At 53.6% G+C, this 22,800-nt stretch overlaps 1 protein-coding gene across 6 annotated transcripts in view; it reads left to right on the top strand.

Annotated features, from left to right (window-relative positions):
- The window catches only part of DCAKD (dephospho-CoA kinase domain containing), a 28,053-nt gene extending 7,745 nt beyond the window's left edge, over positions 1–20,308 (top strand). For 2 of the 6 annotated variants that reach the window (XM_045983959.1, XM_045983955.1), the window contains exons 2-5: positions 11,513–11,740; positions 12,117–12,320; positions 15,718–15,805; positions 19,057–20,308. In XM_045983959.1, coding sequence (XP_045839915.1) covers positions 11,629–11,740; positions 12,117–12,320; positions 15,718–15,805; positions 19,057–19,348 — 696 coding nt within the window. In that variant the 5' untranslated portion in view covers positions 11,513–11,628 and the 3' untranslated portion in view covers positions 19,349–20,308. Of the gene's footprint in view, positions 1–3,114; positions 3,204–5,881; positions 6,023–11,512; positions 11,741–12,116; positions 12,321–15,717; positions 15,806–19,056 lie in introns of all 6 variants that reach the window. The other 4 variants (XM_045983957.1, XM_045983954.1, XM_045983956.1 and 1 more) reach the window with 4 other exon arrangements.
- Positions 20,309–22,800: the final 2,492 nt, after the last annotated feature.

Genomic DNA, 22,800 nt, shown 5'->3' with positions numbered 1-22,800 from the left:
TTTTACAGCTGTGGAAATGGACAAAGGTTTACGGCTAGAATTGCGGCAGAAATGGTGGGTTCAAACGCAGGTTCAGTTCAAAGCCGCTGTGCTTCAGAACTTTGTGGTCAGGTCTGTTTTATTTTTGTATTCAGCGTCTGCCCTTTCCAGTTTTCTGAAGCCGCGTACCTTTCCGACTCCCAGTTTGCTCATCTGGAAAACGGGAGTGATACCCATTTCATAGGATAGATTAACGGTGCTTCGACGGGTACTGCTGTTTGGCTGAGTGATCATCTCCGTCTTTCAGACAAGGCTTGGCCTCCACTTTTCTTTTTCCCAGGAGGCTGGACTGGATGTCAAGTTTTAGGGAAGACCGCGTCGCCCCCCGCCCCCCACCAGGCCTGGGTGACAGCATTGAGATTCCCACTCATCCACTGTTAAAGAGGCGCCCTGGCCCCTACTTTTCTTCCTTCCCCAGGTTCCCAAATGGAGACATTGGCACCTCCGTCATTGAGTTTGCCCATGAAGTTTTATTTCTCCCTTAGTTATGGGAAGATTATCACCTGAGTGAACATTGACATTGAGTCCTAATTTTAAAGATGAGGAAATTGAAGCCTTTGAATATAGGTTTTCGGGGATGGGGAGTGTTGGCGGGGGCGGGGAGGGGGGAGGGTGGTGGCTGATTTTTACCAGAATAAATCAGATGGATTTGGCTGGGTTCGGACCTAGGTCTTGGGCAATACTAGAGCTCTTGACTGATGAATAGAAAGTAGACAGGCCGGTTGGGTGGTTTTCTCTTCCGAGGGCAATAAATTCCCACCGGATCCTCTTCGGTCTTGTGCAAGGTCTGAATCCGTCCTCCTGAGAAATACATTTAAAGGGTTCAGATCCTTAATTGGGGCCTTGCCTTAGGAGAAAAGATTAGGGCTGGTAACTGAAGGCAGGCAAGCAGTGAACTTTGGTTTGTTTTTAAAACTATCCACGGGCATGTTTTTAAATAGCTAAAAATTTTCTCTGAAATTTGCAAAGGATATGATTTCTGGATAATTGTAAATATTAGACACTTAAAAAATGAAACTCTTATATTAGGCATGTAAATCTGCAATGGAATTTCAATACCATAGTGATTTGATTTCTTTTATCCTCTAAAAAAGTTACAAGCCAGTTTAACCTTTGAAATTTTGCATTGCCTTTAGTCCTCCAACTTCTATTTCTACCTAATTTCCTCCCCAGAATTTTTTTCTAGTATGATACATTTTATCCTCGAAAGCCTTTGGTTTGTCGTCCTAATTCTCTGCAACAAACAACAAAAAAATTAAAACTAAAACATTTTGAAAATTGTCTTGTGGTCATAATATTAAATAATTTCTCCTGGATTGAGTTTTTATCATTGTAAAATATAGAGTTGATTGAAACACCTGGTTTTTGATCAATTGTTAAACGTAAGTTTAATTTGAAATGCTTTTCCTAATAAGTTAAGTGGAACTTTTTTAACAGTTCACGTGTGTATTTAAAGTTCATGTATGTTTGCTAGAATGACCAGAGCTTTAATTCATGATGAGTAGCACTGAAAAAGTTGGTTCATGGAAATACATAGGACTTGAAGGCATTTTGTTGTGGTAACATTACTCAGTTCTTTGAACACTCTCTACGTTATGGGCCCAAAACCCCACAGTAATCTGTCATTGAAATCAATTATTTATTTTTAAAGACCCTATTTATTTATTTGTTTTTGTTTTTGTTTTTTTGACAGAAAGAGACACAGCGAGAGAGGGAACAGAAGCAGGGGGAGTGGGAGAGGGAGAAGCAGGCTCCCCGCTGAGCAAGGAGCCCGATGCGGGGCTCGATCCCTGGACCCTGATAACATGACCTGAGCCGAAGGCAGACACCTAATGACTGAGCCACCCAGGCGCCCCTGAAATCAATTACTAATGACCTTCCAGTACACAGTTCTTTCAGGTCCCTCTTGAACTTTATTCAAAGATTTGGACACCACCTGACTCAGCAGAAGCATTGGTTACTCAGTCATTGTAGGCAGGCACATCCTCAGCATGAACACTGATGGTTCCAAGTGCCCTTTGGTGGTGCCAGGGGAATTTTGCACTAGGGACAGAGCACCTTAGTAAGAGTTTGGCCTGGGTGGGTAGTTGTGCCTTTCTTTGAAACCTGGGACATGGGGCAGGTAAAGGGAGACCTGGGAAAGGAAAGGATGTAGGCATGTTCCAAAGCTGGTCTGTTCCCATTGGGGCTGTGGGCATTGAGTGGGAAATGTATTCCTCCTACACTGTGCCTCTGTGCCCCTTGGAAGATCTTTAAACATGCCCTAGGCGTCCTGGATCTACCATGCACAAACATCTTTTTCTTTTTAAGATTTTATTTATTTGACAGAGAGAGAGCCAGCGAGAGAGGGTATACAAGCAGGGTGAGTGGGAGAGGAAGAAGCAGGCTTCCCGGCGAGCAGGGAGGCCGATGCAGGGCTTCATCCCAGGACCCTGGGATCACGACCTGAGCCAAAGGCAGACACTTAACGACTGAGCCACCCAGGCGCCCCACAAGCATCTGACTTCTTTTAGCTTTAATTTCCTCGCCTTTAGAATGGGCATAAACCAAAGAACTGACTTCACTGGGTAGTTGTACTGGTCAGACGGGATGAGGGACATGGACAATGCTCAAATCATGGGCGGCTACTCTTTTTTTTTTTTTTTTTTTTGAGATTTTATTTATTTATTCATGAGAAGCAGAGGCTGAGGGAGAAGCAGGCTCCCGTGGAGCAAGAAGCCCAATGTGGAACTCGATCCCACCTGGGATCACAAACTGAGCTAAAAACAGACAATTAACCCACTGAGTCACCCAGGCACCCCCCACTCTTTTTTTTTTTTTTTTTAAGATTTCATTTATTTATTTTAGAGAGTGAGTGTGCACAAGTGCATGTGTGAGCGGGGGTGCAGTGGGGGAGGGAGGGAAAGAGGGAAAGAGACTCTGTAGACTGCACTGAGCTGCGAGCTTGCCCCCGCATGCGCACACACACACAGGGCTCCATCCCGTGACCCTGCGCCTGTGACCCCAGCCGAAACCCAGAGTCCCCTAGCCTCTTAACCGGCCGAGCCACCCCAGCAGCTATTTCTTATACTCTAGTGTCCCGCGTCCTGGAAACCTCGCCTTCCCAGCCACTCTCTGCCTCAGTTTCCTCATCTGTGAGTCCAAGATATTGTCATCCCAGAAAGGTAGGAGTGGGAAGTGATGTGGGAAAGGTTTTGTGGTTCTCGTGGTAGGTTTTCTGAAGCAGATATGCTGTTATTTTATTTAGTTATTTATTTTTAAAGATTTTATTTATTTTTTATTTATTTGACAGGCAGAGAGGCAGGCAGAGAGAGAGAGAGGTGGAAGCAGGCTCCCTGCTGAGCACAGAGCCCGATGTGGGGCTCGATCCCAGGACCCCAGGATCATGACCTGAGCCGAAGGCAGAGACTTTAACCCACTGCGCCACCCAGGCGCTCCAAATATGCTGTTATTTTAAAATAGTTAATTTTGAGGGTTACCGGGGTGGCTCAGTTGGCTAAACGTCTGACTTCAGTTCAGGTCATGATCTCAGGGTCCTGGGATTGAGCCCCTGTTGAGCTCCCTGCTGTTAAGCCCTTCATCAAGCTCTGTGCTCAGCAGGAAGTCTACTTCTCCCTCCCGCCCCTTTTTGCACATTCTCTCCCTCTCTTAAATAAAATCTTTAAAAATAATAAAAACTAAAATAGTTAATATGAAGGTCCTGCTTACCTATGAGCTGGACATTTTTCTGCATGCTTTATGTATTCATTCAACGGATGTTTTTGAGGGCCTTCTATTTGTCAGGCCCTGTTTTCAGCACCTTGGATACAGTAGTGCCCAGATTCTGGGGCGAGGCATATTACAGTAGATGAACACGTGGATACGTAATGCGTCGTGTAGTGATAAGTTGGTAAGTGCTATGAAGAAAAGTGGAACCGTGAGGAGACTAGAGAGTGAAATGAGGGGGCTATCTTATACATTCGGGACAGCCTCTGATAGGGTGATGGTCAGACAGAGGAGAGTGTAAGGCATGCAGCCCTCTGGGGGAAGAGATTTCCATGTGGAAGGACCAGCATATCCACAGACCCAAGGTGGGAGTACGCTTGACATAGTCAAGGAGCAGCAAGGTGACCAGTGTGCCTGGAGGGCTGCGGTTAAGGGGGAGAGTGGTAGGAGGTGCTGGGAACAGAGTTGCCTGCATCCATTGTGGAGCCCCGGTAGGACCCTGTAAGGATTTGGCTTGTGCTCTACGTGAGAGAGGAACCATTGGAGGGTTTTGAGCAGAGGGGTGAAATGATTGGATTTGCATTTTTAAGGGCTCGCACTGGCTGCTGTATCACGAGCAGACAGTTGGGGAGCAAAGGTGTCAGCAAGAAAGCTCAGACGCTACTGCAAATCCAGGAGCAAGACTGGTGGTGGAAGGACTGAGTGGGATCTCCCCGGGTTGTGAAGGTGGCTGGGAGCACAGCCAGCAGGGGGCGCTAGTGGGTGGGATGAAGATTGTGAGCCAGGAGCCAGGAGGACACCCAAGTTTTTGGCCTGAGCAACTGAGAGGGTGAAGATGCCCTTTGGGGAAGTGGAGTAGATTGCAATGACTGTGACGTGTCACACACTGCATGGGGGAAGAGGAGGTGACCGTGACACATGTCACCTCATTCAATCCTGACAAAACCCATGAGTCGTCATTATTAATCATATTTTATATGCAAGGAACGAAGCCACAATGCTGAAGTTGCGCAGGGCCACACAGCTGGTTAAGGGGCAGAGCTGAGATCCCAGCCGAGGCCTCTGTGACTCCGAAGCCTTTGAGAGCTGGCATTCCCTGTGATCCTTCTGCCTGAGCACTAGCATAGCAGTCCAGTGCAACAGCCTCCCTGGCGACCCGTAAACACTCCCGAACTGATGGGTTATGCTTGGAAAGTGCTTAGGAAGAGTGACCTGTTCCCTCCCCTTCCCTTGGTGTTGGCAGGGGAGAAGGGAGACGGCCAATACCTTCTCTTGTGGCTCCCTCCAGGTAATTGGCGGCTTGGAGGAGGTAGTGACTTAATAGGCCTAGCAGACGAGAACTTGCACTGAGGTTTAAACCGCAGCCTCTCCCCAGTAATGAAAGATTAGGAGGGGGGAAGCCATAGATAAAAATAGCACTTACTAGTTAACTGGAAAACAATATATTTTTGCAGCCACTGGTTCCACGAGAAAATAATTGGGTCCCAAGGCAGGGAATGACTCGTTTTCATGAATGATTATATTGATCATTGGAGCAAAATGGATACATCCCCTTTGGAAAGCAGTTCGAAGGAGAAGCGTCTGGCAGGTCAGGCATGCCCAGTGAGAAATCCTGGGAGGCTGCAGGAGGAGGAGGAAAGGAAGCTGCAAGCTAATGAGGGAGCCAGGTCCTGGCCCCCCCCCCCCCCCCCCCCCCCCCCCGCACAGGCAGGTAGGGGCTGTTGATTGGGAGATGCAAAGCAACAGAACTTGCTTAAGTCCTGAGCTCTCCCCAGGGAGGAAAGAGTGTCCATTCAGGTATCAGTTTCTTATTCTGTTTAACCCTTGGGGTGTTTTGTTTGTTTCCTCCCCGCCCCCAACCCAGAGGGATATACTGTCCTCAGGTAACATGTTCTCATGGAAAAGAGAGCAGGCTGGGAGATTGGTTCCAGCCTCCCCCTTGCCACTGACAGGAGATGTGACCCCAAGTATTTTCTGTCCCCTTCTGTAGTAATGGGCTTATTCAGTTCATTCTATAAAAAGCTTTCAAACACTTTCTCATAACTAATAGGGAACATTGGTGAGTGCTTGGCAGAAGTGTATGCCAGGCACTTAGAATGAAATTCTTGATATGTATGAAGTCTTCTACTCTTCACAGCAACTCAGGGTAGGTGCCGTTACCTCCATTTCATGGATGAAGAAACTGAGTCAACGGAAGTTTAAATAAGTCACTTGACCTGCATCACTCACCTGGTACGAGACAGATACTGGACGCTATGCTGGATGCCAGAGACAAAAGGTTGGAAAGGGCACGGCTCATGGCGTAGTGGAGCTTATTTTATTTAACATGTTGGAAACAGTCACACAACCATGATGGCTGCAGGGAAGGAAAAGAATGGCACAGAGAGAGGTTAGGGGCCTGATTTGAGTGGGGGGATGGACAAGGCTGCTCAGAGTGGAGCTACGATGTGCCCTCTTGCTGCTTTCAGGTCCTCACTTAGACCTCCCCGGTACTGATTTAAGATGTTGACCCCCCCAGGGCGCTTCGGTGGCTCAGACGATTAAGCGTCTGATTCTTGGTTTCAGCTCAGGTCATGATCTCAGGGTCATGAGATCAAGCCCCGAGTTGGGTTCTGTGCTCAGCACGGAGTCTGCTGGAGATTCTCTGCCTTTCCCACTGCACCTCCCCCCCCCCAACTGGTGTGCATGCTCTCTCTCTCTCTAATAAATGAAATCTTTAAAAAAAAAAAAAAAAAAGGACAGTGACCCCCGTTGCTCTTGATATGCTCCCGTCCAACATCCCAACATCATACATATTGTAAATTTATTGTTTCTGCCCTTGCCCTCCCCCATCTCCTACAGTAGACTGGAGGCTTTGCTTGGAGGGGGCAGACCCTCTTGTCTTGAGCAGGGCCTGGTTCCTGATTGACTGAAGGAGTGCATGCAGAATAAGCCCGGGGGAGTTAGACGGGAAGTGAGTGGGGTGGCAGGGGAACAGAGCCTGAATATTCAGGGACAGAAAGCAGGTGTGCAAGGCATGGACCAAGTTCCTTGACTAGGGGGTGGGTGGGGCAGAGGGGTCGAAGGTGAGTATGTTACATGGGGCCCAGAGGCTTCTGTGAGAGTCTAGGAGGATAGAAGGAGAGGGAAGAAGGCCAAGAAGGTTTTAAGCAGGAGAGTGACAGGATCAGAAGTCCACTTGAAGCCATGACCTTGGGCATCTTGGGAGAAGCCAGACAGGGGCTGGAGGGGGTCACTGCAGAAGTCTAGGCGCAGGGGATGGGACTTAGGTTTGGAGGATGGGCGTAGTGGAGTCGGGACTAGGACAAACAGCAAGGAGTGGCAGGGTTTTGTGTCTGGAGACCCATGAAGCAGCCTACTCTCATTTTTCCCTATGAGACACCAGAAGAGGAGATTTCAAGAGAGACTTTTTTTTTAAGTTTTTTTTTAGAAGAATTTATTTATTTGATAGAGAGAAATCACAAGTAAGCAGAGAGACAGGCAGAGAGGGAGGGGGAAGCAGGCTCCATGCTGAGCAGAGAGCATGATGCAGGGCTTGATCCCGGGACTCTGAGATCATGATCTGAGCCGAAGGCAGAGACTTAACCCTCTGAGCCACCCAGGCGCCCCGAAAGGTTTTACTAAAGTAATCTCTACACCCACCATGGGGCTCAGACTCACAACCCCGAGACCAAGAGTCGCACACTCCACTGACTGATCCAGCCAGGCGTCCCAAGACTATTCTTTTTTTTTTTTTAAGATTTTATTTATTTATTTGACAGAGAGAGATCACAAGTAGACAGAGAGGCAGGCAGAGAGAGAGAGAGGGAAGCAGGCTCGCCGCTGAGCAGAGAGCCTGATGTAGGGCTTGATCCCAGGACCCTAAGATCATGACCCGAGCCGAAGGCAGAGGCTTTAACCCACTGAGCCACCTAGGCGCCCCAACCGAGCCTTTTCTTTACACCCTGCTGTCTTTCCCCCAGACAGGGAGAATGAGGGAGAAGAAAGAACTTGGATGTGGCTCCCCTGGCTTGGAGGTCCGCCTTGGCCGATGCAGCCAGGCCTGGGATCCTTTCCCGGAATCCAGCTCCCATTTCTCTAGTGCGGGGCATTCGCTTTCTCTGTTACCATGGGACTCAGTGTCTCCTTTCTCTTGTGCAGGGCATTTGCTTTCTCTGTTACCATGGGACTGTGTCTCCTTCCTCCTCCGGCCAAGTGGCTCTGGGAGCAGCTTTTGGTATTGAGGAGGAGGATTCCCGGGCCACCAGCAGTCTCATCACTCATTGGTCACCCAGGCGAACATCTCCCGACAGCCGCACCACAAAGGGAGGAAGAAAGCCCCAGTTAGCATCAGGCCCTTGCTCATAGGTGTGGACACTGAGGACCAGACGAAGGGAAGGGGCAGACATGTGGGGGACCAGCTTATTGTCATTTATGGAGCACTGTCCATCCTGGGCCAGGCTGATGAGGAGGCTCCCACTGTCACACAGTTTTATGACAGAATGCAGAGAGACTGGGACCCGGGCTTTCTGACTTATGGTCTATAACCTTCCTTTTTTTTTTTTTTTTTTAACAGATTTTATTTATTTATTTGATACAGAGCGAGCACAAGTAGGGCGAGAAGCAGGCTTCCCACCAAGCAGGGAGCCTGATGCGGGGCCGGAGGCAGACGCTCAATGACTGAGCCACCCAGGTGCCTCTAACCTTCCATTGCAGCAGCGGTTCTGATGCACCGCTGGCTGGGACAGTAGGGTGGAGCCTGGGTTTCTGTACCTTCTCTGAAGTTTCGTAGGGAATTCAGATCAGGACCAGGTTGCGGAGTTGCTGTGACATTCCCACTGCTTGCATGTAAATGGCAATGGAATGAGGGGAAACAGGCAGATTCCAGACAGGGACTTCTATGCCAGAGCAGGAGTGGGATCGAAGGCACAGGTTACCAGAGGGGGTCACTTCTCCGTGGGTCTCCCTGGGGAAGAGCTGTGGATAGGTCTAGGTGAGCCTTAGGGGTGGTTGGAACCTCAGCCTTCTTTTCCTCTTTGCCAAGCCACGAGGGGCCATGGGCCCTTCTCTTGCTCACTGCAGCACCCTCCCTGGGCAGGCCTGTGAGTGGGTCTGCACATGCACGAGCACACACGTGCACGTGCGTGCACACACACACACACCCAGGCCCCGGGTGAGTACCGTGTGATTACTCTGGCACCCCTGTTGCTGCTCTGCTCTTCTTGGCTGCTTTCATTTGTTACTGTCTCTTCCTCCAGTTTTCCTGGGGGGCAAGACCTAAAAGTTTTCCTCTGGCTACCCGAGAGGTCCCCAACGTGGAGCTGCGAGGCACAGAGGCGCTCTGCCCGTGGTGAGCGGAGGAATGAGTTGGGCACGGCTTGTTGGACAGGAACAGCTGTTTTTTGTCTGGCCCCTTTCAGCCAGGGGCCCATGGCCTCCCAGGGCATGTGCTCCTCCATCCCCTTGGCCTTCCTGACAGAGGCCAAGCAGCTGTTGGTCTGTTTCCACAGATGGTCGTCGAAAGTGCAAAGAAGGGAAGCTACTCATTAAGTTACCCCAAGAGTCTGGGACAGAGTGGAGCCTGGAGTTGAAATCCATGCTCTGGTGGCTGCCATAAGACCTCACCCCCTGTTCTGCAGAGGGAAAACACCAGTATGATCATCTAGAAATCATTTTTCTTGGGCTCTGAATTGATTTGCCTATAGCCATAGTCACCGTCCTTATTTTCTCTTAAAGATAAATTAATTTTTCATTTCCTGAATCTGTTAAGGCAGGAGTCTAGACTCAGAGGTGGGAGCCCTGAATTCATCTCAGGCTCCACTCAGAGCTGTGGCCCTGGGTAAGTGCCTTCCTCTCTGGTCCGTCATCTCCTCACTGTAAACGAAGAGGCAGAGTCGATTCCAAGCCTGGGACACAGCAGAGCTGTCTCATCACTAGACTTGCCAATTCAGAGCGTCTCAGGAGGGGTCCTAGTCCTGTGAAGGGACAGGAGCTGAGGTCACAGGATCTGCTGGGCCTCCTCAGCCAAGTCTGGCCAAGTTGGGTGTCCAGATGACAGTGGCTTGCTTTCAGCAGTGAGGGGCCAGGGTCCGGTGGCGAATTAGCCCTTGCCCCTTCCCTCCGCCACTGTCTCTTCTCAGGTTCCGCTCCCATTCTTCCAGACTGGTTTTCTGCAGAGGAGAGGCAAGCTGACAGCTTCAGGGACAACAGGACAGAGCTGGGATTACAATGCAGTTGCTGGATTTTCCATTTCAAAGCTTCAACTGAGTGAACAAAAGAAAAAAATTTTGACAACAGAACCCTATCCTTAAGTCCTCTCTGTGACAGCTGGAGGGAGACCACCTGGGGGCCGCTCCTGGTCACAGAGGTTAAGGAGAAATGCTTCACGAATGGTTCAATGACCGAGTTAGGTCTCTCCATTTGGATGACGACTCTCGTGGGCATTCTCGTCTCTCCTCTGCTGGCTGCCCTGGGAGAGCGAACCTGGGCAAATTTAAACTTCTGGGTTGGTCCCCTCACCGCCCACACCCGAGCTGCTGCCTCCCCCGTCACTTGGTGCGTCCTCAGGGGAGGCAAACTCATTTCGGTATAAGCTCAAGCAAAGTGTAATTAGGACAGTAAATCTGCCATTTTAAAAAAAAAGTCCCATGACAGATTTCATGGTCCTGAAAAAGTGATTTGATGCTGAGGGAGGGATAGGGGAGACCTGCCTTCAATTTTATTTCTTTCAGCCTGGGAGCAAAGTCTGAGACACGGTAACCCTGAACCCTGTTTACTCCAGGAAATACAACATTACTTTAAAAAAGTCTTTTGTAAGATAGTCTGAGGCTATAAGAACGGGGACGTTACTTCACGAATGTCTGTTTTAGTCTCCGTGCCTTGCGGTGTGACTTTGGCATCTGCCTTCCATCCCACGTCTCTGTCCTCACTTCCTCCCCTGGACATTCCCGGTGGAAATGACAGTGTCCTGAGGGCTTCCAGTGCATTTTCTCATTTGCTCTGCAAACAGCCTTAGGAGGTAGGTTCTGTCACCCCCATTTTATGGATGAGAACACTGAGGTTCTGAGAGACAGGTGACTTGTCCAGGGTCTCACGGCATCCTAAGTACATGGAGAAATGGGCTCCAAAGAGACCCCCACGCCAGCTCAGGGTTACCTTCTACAGGCCGTCATCCTTCCCTCACAGTCCTCCTGGGCAAGTTCCTCACTCCTCTGACTTCAGACCTCCCGGCCCCCGAGCCATCGCTTCCTCCAAGCTCCCCATCTGGGCCACTTCTGGTTGAGGAGGGAGATTTCTTCTCGGACACCCAGACAGTGCTGGTGCTGGGGGGTGGGCAGGCAGGACCATCTTCCCCGGGAGCCTCAGGGTCCCAGACTATAAAGTGAAGGCCAGAAGGGGTGCTCTGTAGGCATCTGGAAAGTGCCTTGGATTCCCCACAGAGGGACAGGTGTCCCCTTCCGATGCAAAATTTGCCTGCAGCAGGGTACTGCTGCTTCCAGAAAGCACTCTGCTTAACAGCACCTGACATTCTTCTGCTTACTCAGCATTTTGGTTGCTAAATTTGCACTGTGTTGGTTTGTCTTGTTTATGAATGCTTTCTAAAGACTACTGGAGGCCCGTCCTGAAAGAGTTTTCTCTCTTAGGATGGATCCAGAGTTGCCCACGCTCAGAACAACACTCTGCCTGGGCAGGCCGCATCTCCCTTCCGCTCCTTTGCCTACCCGCCCCCCCCAAACCCTGCGCTGGGTCTTCAGGCCCTGACACTCATCAGGCCTACTGTTGTCCCCAGGCAGGTTCTTCTGGCATTCCTGGGACGGGGCATCCCAACCAGCTAAGCGTGCCCTACTCCCGTGATTCCTTGACTCCTGGTTCGGCATTCTTACGGGCCTCCTCTCTCCTGGGAAGATGTTCCTGGTGGGCCTCACAGGGGGCATTGCCTCGGGCAAGAGCTCGGTGATCCAGGTGTTCCAACAGCTGGGCTGTGCGGTGATTGATGTTGACGTCATCGCCCGCCATGGTGAGTTGGGAGGGGCAGGTGGCGGGCCCCTGCGCAGCAGCTCCCCTATACCCCTTTCTGCCATCGTGTCTCCCTTTTTTCTAAGTCCTTTCAAGGCCTTGGAGGACGTCAAGGCTTTCGTGTCGGCCGTGGTCTGATTTCCTATTCCCTGCCCCCCATGTCCTCGTCCCTCTGCTTCACCTCACCCTGTGACCCACTCGAGGGGTTTCATGCACTCTGCTCTCCTTTCCAACTCCTTACCCTCCTCTCATTTGGTTTTTGCTCCAAATGTAAGAAGCACTTGTGGGTTCCCCCATCCTTTTGCCTCTAGTCATTTGGGAACCTCCGGCTGGCCTGGAGGCTCTAGAGAGTGACCCAGCCCCCACCTCATGCACAGTGGTCCAGCCAGGATACCCCGCCCACCGGCGCATCGTGGAAGCCTTTGGCACCGAGGTCTTGCTGGAGAACGGTGACATCAATCGCAAAGTCCTGGGGGACCTGATCTTTAACCAGCCCGACCGGCGGCACCTGCTCAACACCATCACCCACCCCGAGATCCGCAAGGAAATGATGAAGGAGACCTTCAAGTATTTCCTCCGAGGTAAGACCCAGGATGTGGGACAGAGGTGAGGCAGAGCCTTCTTCTTCCAGGGCCGGGGCCCTCCTCCTCTGTGGAGAGGTTAGCCAGGGAGAAGGGGAGCTGGCTGGCCTTTGCACCCCCGATGCAGAGCCCCACGCAGCCCCAGAGGAAAGGCGCACATGTCCCTCAGCATTTAAAGAGGTTGGCAATTGAGTGAGAAGAGACACTTGAGGCTTTTGAGCCGCGATCCCGGGGAAGTTAAGTTGATTTTTCTAGCAGGGTTGGGAGTAATAACAGCTGACAAATGGTGGCATCTGGAGACCCGAGTTTCAGTCCTGGCCTCGTAGCTTCTAGCTGCGTGACTTTGTCAAATGAGCCAGCCCCTCCCCTGCACAGTGAGGCTAATAATGCCAACCTCGAGAAGCTGTTCGGGGGGGACTGGGTCCACATGAGTAACCATCGATCGCCACATGGTATGAACCGTGGTCGGAGTCAGATTTGGTGCTGGTCAGGCTCCCTGGGAAAGTAAACTTGCAGATTGGACCCTGGGGAGGGCCCAGAATGGCCAGGGCAGGTACAGGGTGATGGGGGGTGGGAGGGTCCTACACGGAGGCTAGTCCTTTGGGGTGAGGGCTCAGTGGAGAGAGTTAGCTTGGCGTGTGCTGGGACTGAAAGGAGGGACAGTGAAAAGCCAGGGTCTGTGCTCAGCTGGCAAGAACCTTCTGGAGGTCAGCAGCCTTTCCCAAGCTCTAGCTCCAGTGACAGCCCCGTTCGTAGGAGGGTTTGGGGCCAGGGTGACCTGATCGGGTGCAGTGTGGGGTCAGTCACCAGCAGTGGAGAAGGAGCAGAGGACAGTGGCTTCAGATCAGGTGGGAGGCTGGCCTGGGGTCCCTGCAGATCCACCTGCCAGCCTCTGGCATAAATGGCCACCAGCCCAGGCATCAGAATGGAAAGCCTGGCTGCTTGTCTCCCCATTACTAGTCACAGTGCTGAGACTTTGTTCCTGGAGGGTATGGGAGAGCCTTCTAGGTTTTCTCGTGGCTGTGATCCTGGCCTTATTCTCAAGTTCTCATGTGGAGTGGGGAACCTCTCCCCATCCCATCTTCCTCTGGCCTGCACCTCCCTTCAGAAGGAAAGAGAGGACTTAATAGACATCCACGGTGTCAACCTCCCCCAGCCCCATCCCCTTTCCCCTGCTCTGGCCGAGGCCAGAGGGGGCTCAAGGCATCCTCCCTGCTGAACCGGCTTGCTCTGTGTCTCAGGACCTTGCTGCAGACCTCCCTCCCTCTCTCCTTCCTCAAGGAGAGTCTCTGGACTCTTTTTGCCTTTGTCCAGCCTCTTGTGTCTGCACGAGGACCCCTCCCGGCCCCTACCCAGGAGCGAAGCCTTCTGTCTCTCCACGATGCCCTTTCCGCGTTCGCTCCCCAGCCAGTTGCAAGTACATCTGTAGGGTTTGGAGGCGGCGCGGCAGCTCTCCCCTTCTGAAATCAAGCAGCGGATAATGTCACCCGCTCCAGAGTTCTCCTGCTATGTCATCCACCCCGCCTCCCCTCTCCCCAACCACCACCACTCAAATAAAAGCCAGAAAGCTCTTTTCAGCTCGATAAGGTGAAAAATGGGGACGACAGCTGTGGCTTCCGCAGTCCCAGTTTTTCCCTGATGAGTATAACAAATACAACTGTCAAAGTTGGTATAATCAAACGTCAGATAAGATCACCAGCTGCTGGGGAGGTCTCTGTGTAGGCAGACGGATGTCTTCATAGAGTCAGGATAGTTTGCAGAGCTTATCAAGCAGGAGGGATGCGACAGCTGAATAGCCCTTTGCCGGTGAACCAAAGCGCTGGCCACAAGCTCCCGAGAGGGGCCGAGGAGAAAGGACAGTGCAGGGACAGGGACGGGTGGGGGCAGAGCAGGGACAGGGACGGGTGGGGGCAGAGCAGGAACGGGAGATAAGAGGCCCAGAGAGGCTCTGGTCTTGGCTTCTTCTCTGAGCTGGGAGGGGAGTGGGGGAACGGGGACTGTGGGCCCCCCCTTCTTCCAGGGAATGGTAGTAATAATAATCATCATTTATGGAGCCCTTGGGAGTGTCTGGGTGAGGTGCTGAGTGGTTTCCAAACCTTCGCTCATTTGATCCTTACCGCCTTCCTGGGAGGGAAGTAGCCTTCACACAGATGAGGTTTGTTCAGGGGCCCAAAATCAGACGGTGGGGAAGGGGGGTGTGTGCTGCAAACCCAGGTGTGTCATCAGAGCCCATTCTCCTAACTCCCTTGTTCAACTCAAGGTTTTTCTTGGGCTTCCCAAGCAGCAGATCCTGGGGACCAGGAGCCCCCGTGGATTGGGTCGCCCGCCCTGTCCCGTGTGTGTGTGTCTGACTCTGTGGTTGGAAGTATTTGTGGGGGGGATACCATCCAAGCCGGGCAGGCATCTCTGGGCAGAGGCAGTGCCCAGCCCTTTCCCTCATGGCTCCTGGACCCCTGCCAGATTTTTATACACACACGGGGGACACTGGCCCAAAGAGAACTAGGGGTGTGGAGACCGTGGTGTTTGGGAGATGGGCAGCCCAGGTACACGCCCTGTCACCATGGGTGAGGGTACCGCCCTTGACTGGCCTTGGCTTGTATCTGGAGGGCCAGCCATGTGACTTATATTTGCTTAGTCATAATCACCCACCACAACAAGACCAATCCGTGCAGTCCTTGGCTGGAGGCCCGCCTCCAACGTGAAGAAGTCACCTCTTCCTTCCTGGGGCTGCTCCGCTGCCCCTGATATGAATCTCTCATGAAGTGTTGGTAGAGATAGCCATGCAGGACACTTCAGCAGGGAGCCACACTTCTGGTTTTTTGTGGGGGTTTTTTTTGGTTTGTTTTTTTAAGCAAAGATGGGTGAAGGAGGGCAGAAAGGGCCCAGTTCCTCCTGGAAACTCCCCAGTCTCCTCCAACTCTGTGTTATTTCCTTGCTCATAAATAACAACCCTTTAGGTTCAAGATCAAGGTGAACTCAACTCTTGGCGCCTGCCCTGCTCTCCGCACCAGCTTCACCTCCCATGGTGCAAGGCCTCCACGGCCAGAGCAGTAGAACATCGCTGCCCCTGATCCTTTGCTGTCCCCCATTCCTGGAACCCCCACCTCCAAACACTCAAGTTCAAGTATCAGAAGCCCTACATGCATTTCAAGGCCAGTACAATGCATCCCTCCTGCAAGGTCTTCCCCGATCCTCTTAGGCAGGAACGACCTCTGCAGCGTTCTGTTCTGATTGGCATTGGCACTTGCAAGTATGCCTACCCTTGTAGGGTCTCCCCCTTTGCTAGGGAGCTCTCGATGGTAGGGGCCAATGGCTTCTATTCTGTCCCCTAGCCTGACACACCATCCTTAGTGTTTCCTTGCGGAATTGAACTGTGGGCTTCCCGGCTTCTCCCCAGGATACCGCTATGTGATTCTGGACATCCCGCTGCTGTTTGAGACCAAGAAGCTGCTCAAGTACATGAAGCACACGGTGGTGGTGTACTGGTGAGTGTGTGTCATGGCCTGGCCTGATCAAGGCTGGAGAGGTGGGCCCCTGGAGTAAAGCATCTACCTGCGGAATGGGCCACATCCCTTTGCCCTTACCCCACAGGGCCACCAGGAGGCCCTGGGGATTTGGGTGGCTGTGCCCAGAACCTATAGGAACGACTTCTGTACCTGATCCAGATATTCCCCCAAGTAGGTGTCAAGCGAAGGACCCCAGGCGTCTCTAGTTACTTAGGAGGGGCTCCCCCTGCTGGCTCTTGGGGGCACTTCAGCCCAGATGCCCTGAGCTGCCCTGTTCTTAATCCCTGGAGCCCTTTTCCCTCCTCTAGCCCTCCTCACCTTTCCGGACAGCTCCTGCGTTTACTCCTTCACTCAGTTTACCTTTCAGCATGTGGTGTTTAGAGCAGGAGCTGATCCTTCTGAATTACAGAAGAGAAACTCAAGGGGGGAGTTACTTGCAGGGGGTGTCCAGGGTCCATCCCGCCCCTCCCGCCCTGGGGCAGCACCTATGAGCGGACGTGTGCCAGGAGTGAACTGTCAGAGTCCAACTAAGGAGGGGGCTTTGTTCTCAGAATCCCTCAGGACACGACGCAAGCCAGAATCCAGGTTTGGCAAACAGAGCCAGATCAAACCGTCAGCAACAATGAGTCACAGTCCCAGTGGGGTGAGTGTAGATGAGGCTGTAGGATGTGTCCGCCTCCCAGAAACTTCCTGGATGCCACCCACAAGTACCGCACACACAGAGGTGGGCACTTGGCTCTGTGGGTATTTTGGGCCCAGGCGCCTCTCCAGAGACGGGTGCGTGGGAGGCTCCCAGCGCCACCAAAGCAAGGCCCCGAGCACTCATGCCCTGCGCTTCACCCTGCCCGCCCCCACAGCTGCCCACCACGGGCTGCCGTGGAGGGCCTGGTCTCAGGCATCCTCACAGCTCCTCCCCACCCTCAGCCCTCAGCCCGTGTCTCCCGTGGAAACCCGCAGCCTCTCCGGCTTCTTTATTCCCTGTCTGTGAAAGGCTGTCAGCGAAGGCCAAGCACACTCCAAGAAGAATTTGCCTTGGAGTCTTAATACAACTGGAACTTTGCATCAGAGGGTCAAAAAAAAGGGGGGGGTCTTCCAGCAGAGTGAGAACACTGGTTCTATCCACGGTCCCCAGGTGACCCCACGCCTGCCTGCCTTGCCGTACTTTCCTTCTGGTTCGGTCTGTTTGCTAAGAGCAGAGGGAGATGTGGCTCCCAGCAGATGCGTTGGGTTCCCTGGATGGGGCCGGAGATCCTCCAGGTAATGGAGATACCATCACCAGCGGGAGGCGCCTTTGCTGGAATCCCGGGTGCTGTTCACGCCCCACTTTCAGGCTCAAGAGAGAGGCCAGAGACCTGGGAATGAGTGATCATTTGCTTTTCATTAAGGGGATCTACACGGTACAAAACTAAAGATCCCCTCGTGGATTCCTTTACCTATCCGAGTATCCCCGGCGTGGCTGAAATAATAGGGGGCATTTACCAAATCTATGTAATACCAAAATGGGATTGTACCCAAATGGGATTGTTCACATTTTTTTAAAAAGATTTTATTTATTTATTTGATAGATCACAAGTAGGCAGAGAGGCAGGCAGAGAGAGAGAGGGGGAAGCAGGCTCCCCACTGAGCAAAGAGTCCGATGTGGGGCTCGATCGCAGGACCCTGAGATCATGACCTGAGCTGAAGGCAGAGGCTTAACCTGCTGAGCCACCCAGGTGCCCCAGGATTGTTCACATTCTTGAGAAACTGGCCAGTCGCAGAGTAAGGGTTTGGGTAAAAATCCTCTTCCCACAAATAGCTTCAGTCCTTGAACTGAGCATATGGGCCTCTCTCTGAGCCTCAGGAAGGGCTGTGAGGGACCTCTGCCTTCACGTTCCAGGAAGCCCTCCAGTCTAGGCCACATGTTCTGAAGAATATGTCCTCACAGGTGGCTCTAAGCCACCTTTGTTCACCCAGATTTCCCCAGCCCCAGGCTCACAGCATCCCTAAGAGGCAGTCCTTGTTTTTAGCCAGGCAGGAACTGGCCCCATGATCTTGACAGGACACTATCCCTGTAACAAAGGAAATCAGAAGTCCAATTTACTTTTTAAGGCCAGTATAGATACCATTCTCCTTCAAAGTCTTCTCTGATCGGCCAGCCAGAAATGATTTTCTGGAGCATTCTGGTCTGAACGGCATTAGAATTCACCAGTGTTCAGGTTGTGTCTGTCCTTGGAAGGTGTGTCTTCACATCCCAGGAGGCCCTCTGGTCCTAGGCCACACCTAAAAGGAGACCAAACAGTAGTGGTCAGATTCTCTCATCTTACCACCGGGAGAGCTCAGGCCTAGCGGCTCAGCAGACAGCCCCCAGACGGCAGAGCCTGCTCCCTCTTGTTACCCCTCAGGGGCTCAGGTAGCCACGGAGTTAGAGGGAGCTTAGAGATGACTCCCTTCCAGAGGACAGCCACAGGCAAGACAGGAAGTTTCCTGAGGAAGGGCCTAGCTGGTAATGTCAGAGTGGGCAAAAGACATATTCTTCGAATTTCCTTTGGAGTCAGGGGACTGGGCGGTGTTTAGCATTGTCTGTGATGCTTCTTCCTGTCCCAAGGATCAGATCCAGCTCTCAAGTCCTTGCTACATGGGGAAGCACCTTGGGGCTGGCTGGTCCCCCTGGGTCAGTGGCATCAAGCCTGACAGGCACTCTCTTGGCTCTCGGTGTCCAGGGGTGGGGGGGGAGGCAAGGAGAGGGGTCCCTGTGGTAGCTCAGGAAGCTGTGTTGGATGCAGCAGGCCCAAGCCCCAGGGGAACTACAGGAAGCGGCCGGCTGGCAGGCACAGGCCTGCCAGTAAAGGTCAGCCATCCAGGGACTCAGGATGTAGCCGTCGCCAGACGACCAGATCTTCCCAGCTTATAACTGGGAGATCGCAGGCCTAGTGGCAAGGAAGGGAGCCCCCAGATGGGGGAGAGCAGCCGCTGCAGCCCTTCCTCCTCCCGTTGACACCGAGGGGCTTCCGGAGCGCATCAGCGCTGCTAGGGTCCTGCGAATGCGATGAGGCCCCCCGAAACAGATTGGAGGGGAGGGGAGGGGAGGGGAGGGGAGGGGAGGGGAGGGGAGGGGCTGCCCACCCCCCCACCCCCCGCCCACCCCCCACCCCCGCCCACCCCCGCCCACCCCCCACTGCCCACCGTGACTTGCCTGTGGGAGGGAGGCTGGGGCCTGCAGTGCCTGAGCAGCCTCCCACCCCTGCCCTCAGTGACCGGGACACGCAGCTGGCGAGGCTGATGCAGCGGAATAGCCTGAGCCGGGAGGACGCAGAGGCCCGGATCGAGGCCCAGCTGCCCCTGAAGGACAAGGCCCGCATGGCCCGCCATGTCATAGACAACTCAGGGGAGTGGAGCGTCACCAAACGCCAGGTCGTGCTCCTGCACGCGGAGCTGGAGCGCTCCTTGGAGTACCTGCCACTGAGGCTCGGAGTCCTGACAGGTCTCATGGGCCTTGCCGGCCTCCTCTACCTGCTCACCCACTACCTCCTGCCTTCCCTCTAGCCAGGCCCTCCTGACGCCGAAAGCCCCAGGCCTTGATCTCTCAGAGTCCGGAGCAGGTGGCAAATGCATCTTGTTTCCAACCATGCCCGTCAACACACACACACACACACACACACACACACACACACTGAATCTGGGCTGAGCCTGGCACAGGGCCCCCCTTCTTTGGAGTGCATCCGATCTGAGGCAGAGAAACAGCCCTGTCAGTGGATACCCCTTCCCACCTTCCTAAGGGCCCCTCCCTCTGGAGCCACCCATGGAATGGTGTCCACCATGGGGCATGAAAGCAACAGCGAGAAGCTGTTGTGAAATTCTTGGGGGTGCAGGCAAGGAACACTGTCTCTGTGGCTATGAGCAGTGTTCAAAACTGGGAGGTTCCCTGGGCTTGACCCCTCTCCAGGCACATGTCCTGTCATGACCAAAACCTGCGTCCTGGACCTGGGAAATAACTGGTCCAACAGAATTCTCCCCTAGTCTGGAGCCCTTGGCCCGGATGCAGTGAGGGCTCCCTTGCTGGTCATGCTGTGGTAGAGCCTCTTGTGGGATGACCCACTGGTTCACCTTGGCCTTTCTCCAGCGTTCCCCACACCCGCTCCCCAGCTGCCACCTGTCGGCCTCCCACTCCGTGTCCTCCTTGCCCTGAACTCTCAGTAGTCCACGCGCACAAGGCTGTTTCTTGTCTCTGTGCCTTCGCTGTGCTGTTCCCTCACCTAGAATACCTTTTGTTTTTCTATAGCTGGATAACTCTCAGCTCAAGCACCATCTGGAGCCCCGGGCTATGTCGGGTGCTCTGGGAAAGCCCCCCTCCCCAGCCGCCCGCTGTGTTTTACTTTATTGGTCCCTCCTACTAGACTGTCAGCTGTTCGAGGGCCACGTCTGTGTCTTGTTCATCTCCGTGCTCCTGGTACAGAGCCTGACTCGCCATTGGTGCTTAATAAAATAGAGCGTGTTGATCTGAAATGCCCCGCACTGCCGATTTTCCCCTAGCACCGTGGACTGACGAAGGTTCCCAGACTTGGCTGATGCCACTTGGGGTTATACGTGGCCTCCTCCCACATGAGGCGTGGGTTCCTACTGCCCCAGAAGATTCAGCAGCCCTCCGAAGTCTCCTGAGGCCCCAGGAGGATTCCAGCTAGGCCCAGGGGTACCCTGTGGGAGGTGGGTGGAGGTTTGCTCGCTCCATCTTCCTTCCCCAACCAATTGGACCAGCGTAGGCTTCAGCTCTCTCTTGCCACCGTTGGCAGACCTGCTGAAGTGCTGATCCCGCCCAGCAGCCTATTAAGGTCAGAACTGAACGTGACAAGTGCAACAAGGCTGTGGTGGCCATATTTAGTGCTCCCTTTCCCAGAGCTGCTCAGGCCTTGAAGACCAGCTCGTGAATGCATTGCACCCCCAAGGGTGAAGAAAGGCTCAGCTAGGAGGTGTCTGGCTGCAGGGTGGGGGCTGGGGCAGGAGGGGAAAGCAGAAGGCAGCTGCCTCCCCAGGTGCCTAGGACCCGGCTAGAGGAGGAAAAGGAGGAAAGGTACAGACCCCTTACAGTGCCCTGCCACCCCCGGTTGGTGAGAAAATGACTCTTCACGAATGCCTGTGACCTTCTGGACAGAGTGCTAGACATGTAACACCCTCTGGGTGGAATAACTCTGATTCCAGGCCCAGAGAGGTCAAGGGATCTGATGCAGTTCACAGAGGCCGGCACTGGGCGGCCGGCAGCTGAACCTCTGAGCAGCCGGACCTCCCGCCTGGTGTTTCTTTGATCAAGTTAGCTTCGTGATGCCTACGTCAAAAGACCTGATAAGTGGAGGGCAGCGAAAGCCCTTTGCAAACTGTAAAGTTCCAAAGAATTACTTTCTCTCCTGCTGAATTTGATGCAAAAACATGGGAGGATAGCCAGACTGGTAGGTGTGCAGAAAAGGTGGGCCAGGCTTTCTGGAGCCCTGGTCCCGCCCTACCTCCCACCTCCCCATCATGTCTCCCTCCTCTGACCTCCCCTTCCCAGGCTTCTTGGCCCTAAGCAGCCTAAGGAGGCCTACTGGGGGCTCCTGGCTGGCCCAGTCAGTGGAGCATACAGTCGCTGGTGAATTCAAGCCCCACACTGGGCTTAGAGCTTATTTTTAAAAAGAAAAAAAGAAAAGAAAAAGGAAGAAAAGAAAAAGAAAAACGAGGAATGAGGCCTACTTTCCCCAGGACCTGACTTCACTGTTAGGCCACTCATGGGGCTCTCGAGCCCCTGGAAACAGCGGGAACCCAACTCTGCGCCCAGGCGGGCGGGCCGGTTCCCTTCCGACCGGCAGGTGGCAGCACCCGCCCGGGTTGGGGTCGGACCTCCGCGGCGGGCGCTCGTGGAGCGATTCCCAACTTTCTCCCGGTCGCGCTCCCGCCTCCGCTCCGGGACCGCGGCCGCCTCAGATCCCCGGCCCAGCGGCTGCGGCGGGAACGCGGACGCGCCGCCTGGCCTCGGGCGCTAATTAAAAAGCTGTGCTGCTCGCCGCGTCCTCTTTGCAGGAGCTGCGGGCCCCTCGTCCTCCTGGCGCCGCGGGGAGGAGGGATGTGTCACCATCCCACCCCCGCGAGAGTGACCGCCCCGGGACCCTGGCCTCCTACCCTTCAGCCGCGTGCTCGGGTCCCCGTGCTCCATTCCCGGACTCTAGGCCTTACCCACCCCGCGGAGCCGCAAAGACGCCTGCCACGGTGGGGGGAAAGGGGACAGGCGAGGCCCCTAAAACCGCCCCCATTCCCAGGCTCGGGCTGGCCCCAGGATAACTAGCAGAGCTTTCCGGTTTACAAAGCACATTCACGCAGTCATCTTGAAATCTGCCAACTCGGTGAAGGAGTGAAGGAAGCAGGGCTAGAATTCATGGTTGAGCAAATTATGGTATCAAATTATGGTTGAGCACCCGCCCCAGGTAACCAACAGGCACAATCCCCAAGCTTCTGGATTCCCACTACCTGCACCGCCTCGTTACTTACACCTTGACTCTGTGCCTAGGAGTTAACTGCCAACTCATCTTCAGATATCCAGTCTCTCCCTTTCCTTGGGGAGGTTGAAGGGAAGGTCAGGGACAGGTTCCTGACACTCCATAATGAGGCTTCTTGGCAAGACCCTGGATGGGAGAGGGACAGCCATGTCTGCTAAGTGACCCTAGTTCTCACAAAGGCACCTTAGATCAGGAGGAACCAGTCCCAGGGGCAGGAAAGGGAATGGGGCGGCAGTGATGACCCGAGGCCTCGGGGCCACACAGAGGCTGGCTGGAGAGACCCCCAGAGGTGGCAGAGGAGAAGGAGCACAATGAAAGGGGTAGTGAGGCACTATGCGCTGCTTTCCTGCTTCTTCCCAAGGGAGGTGGTGGTGGCTTCTCTTTCTCACCCACAGAGCTGAGGCTGCACCCAGCTGGGGCCCAAAGAGCCTCCTCCCTTTGCTTCTCACCCGCCCCTCCCCATCGCTCAGATTCCAA

Source organism: Meles meles, chromosome 18, assembly GCF_922984935.1.
Source record: "Meles meles chromosome 18, mMelMel3.1 paternal haplotype, whole genome shotgun sequence".
Classification (NCBI taxonomy): domain Eukaryota; kingdom Metazoa; phylum Chordata; class Mammalia; order Carnivora; family Mustelidae; genus Meles; species Meles meles.
Note: the sequence above shows the minus strand (reverse complement) of the source record. Positions and strands in the feature narration are given on the sequence as shown.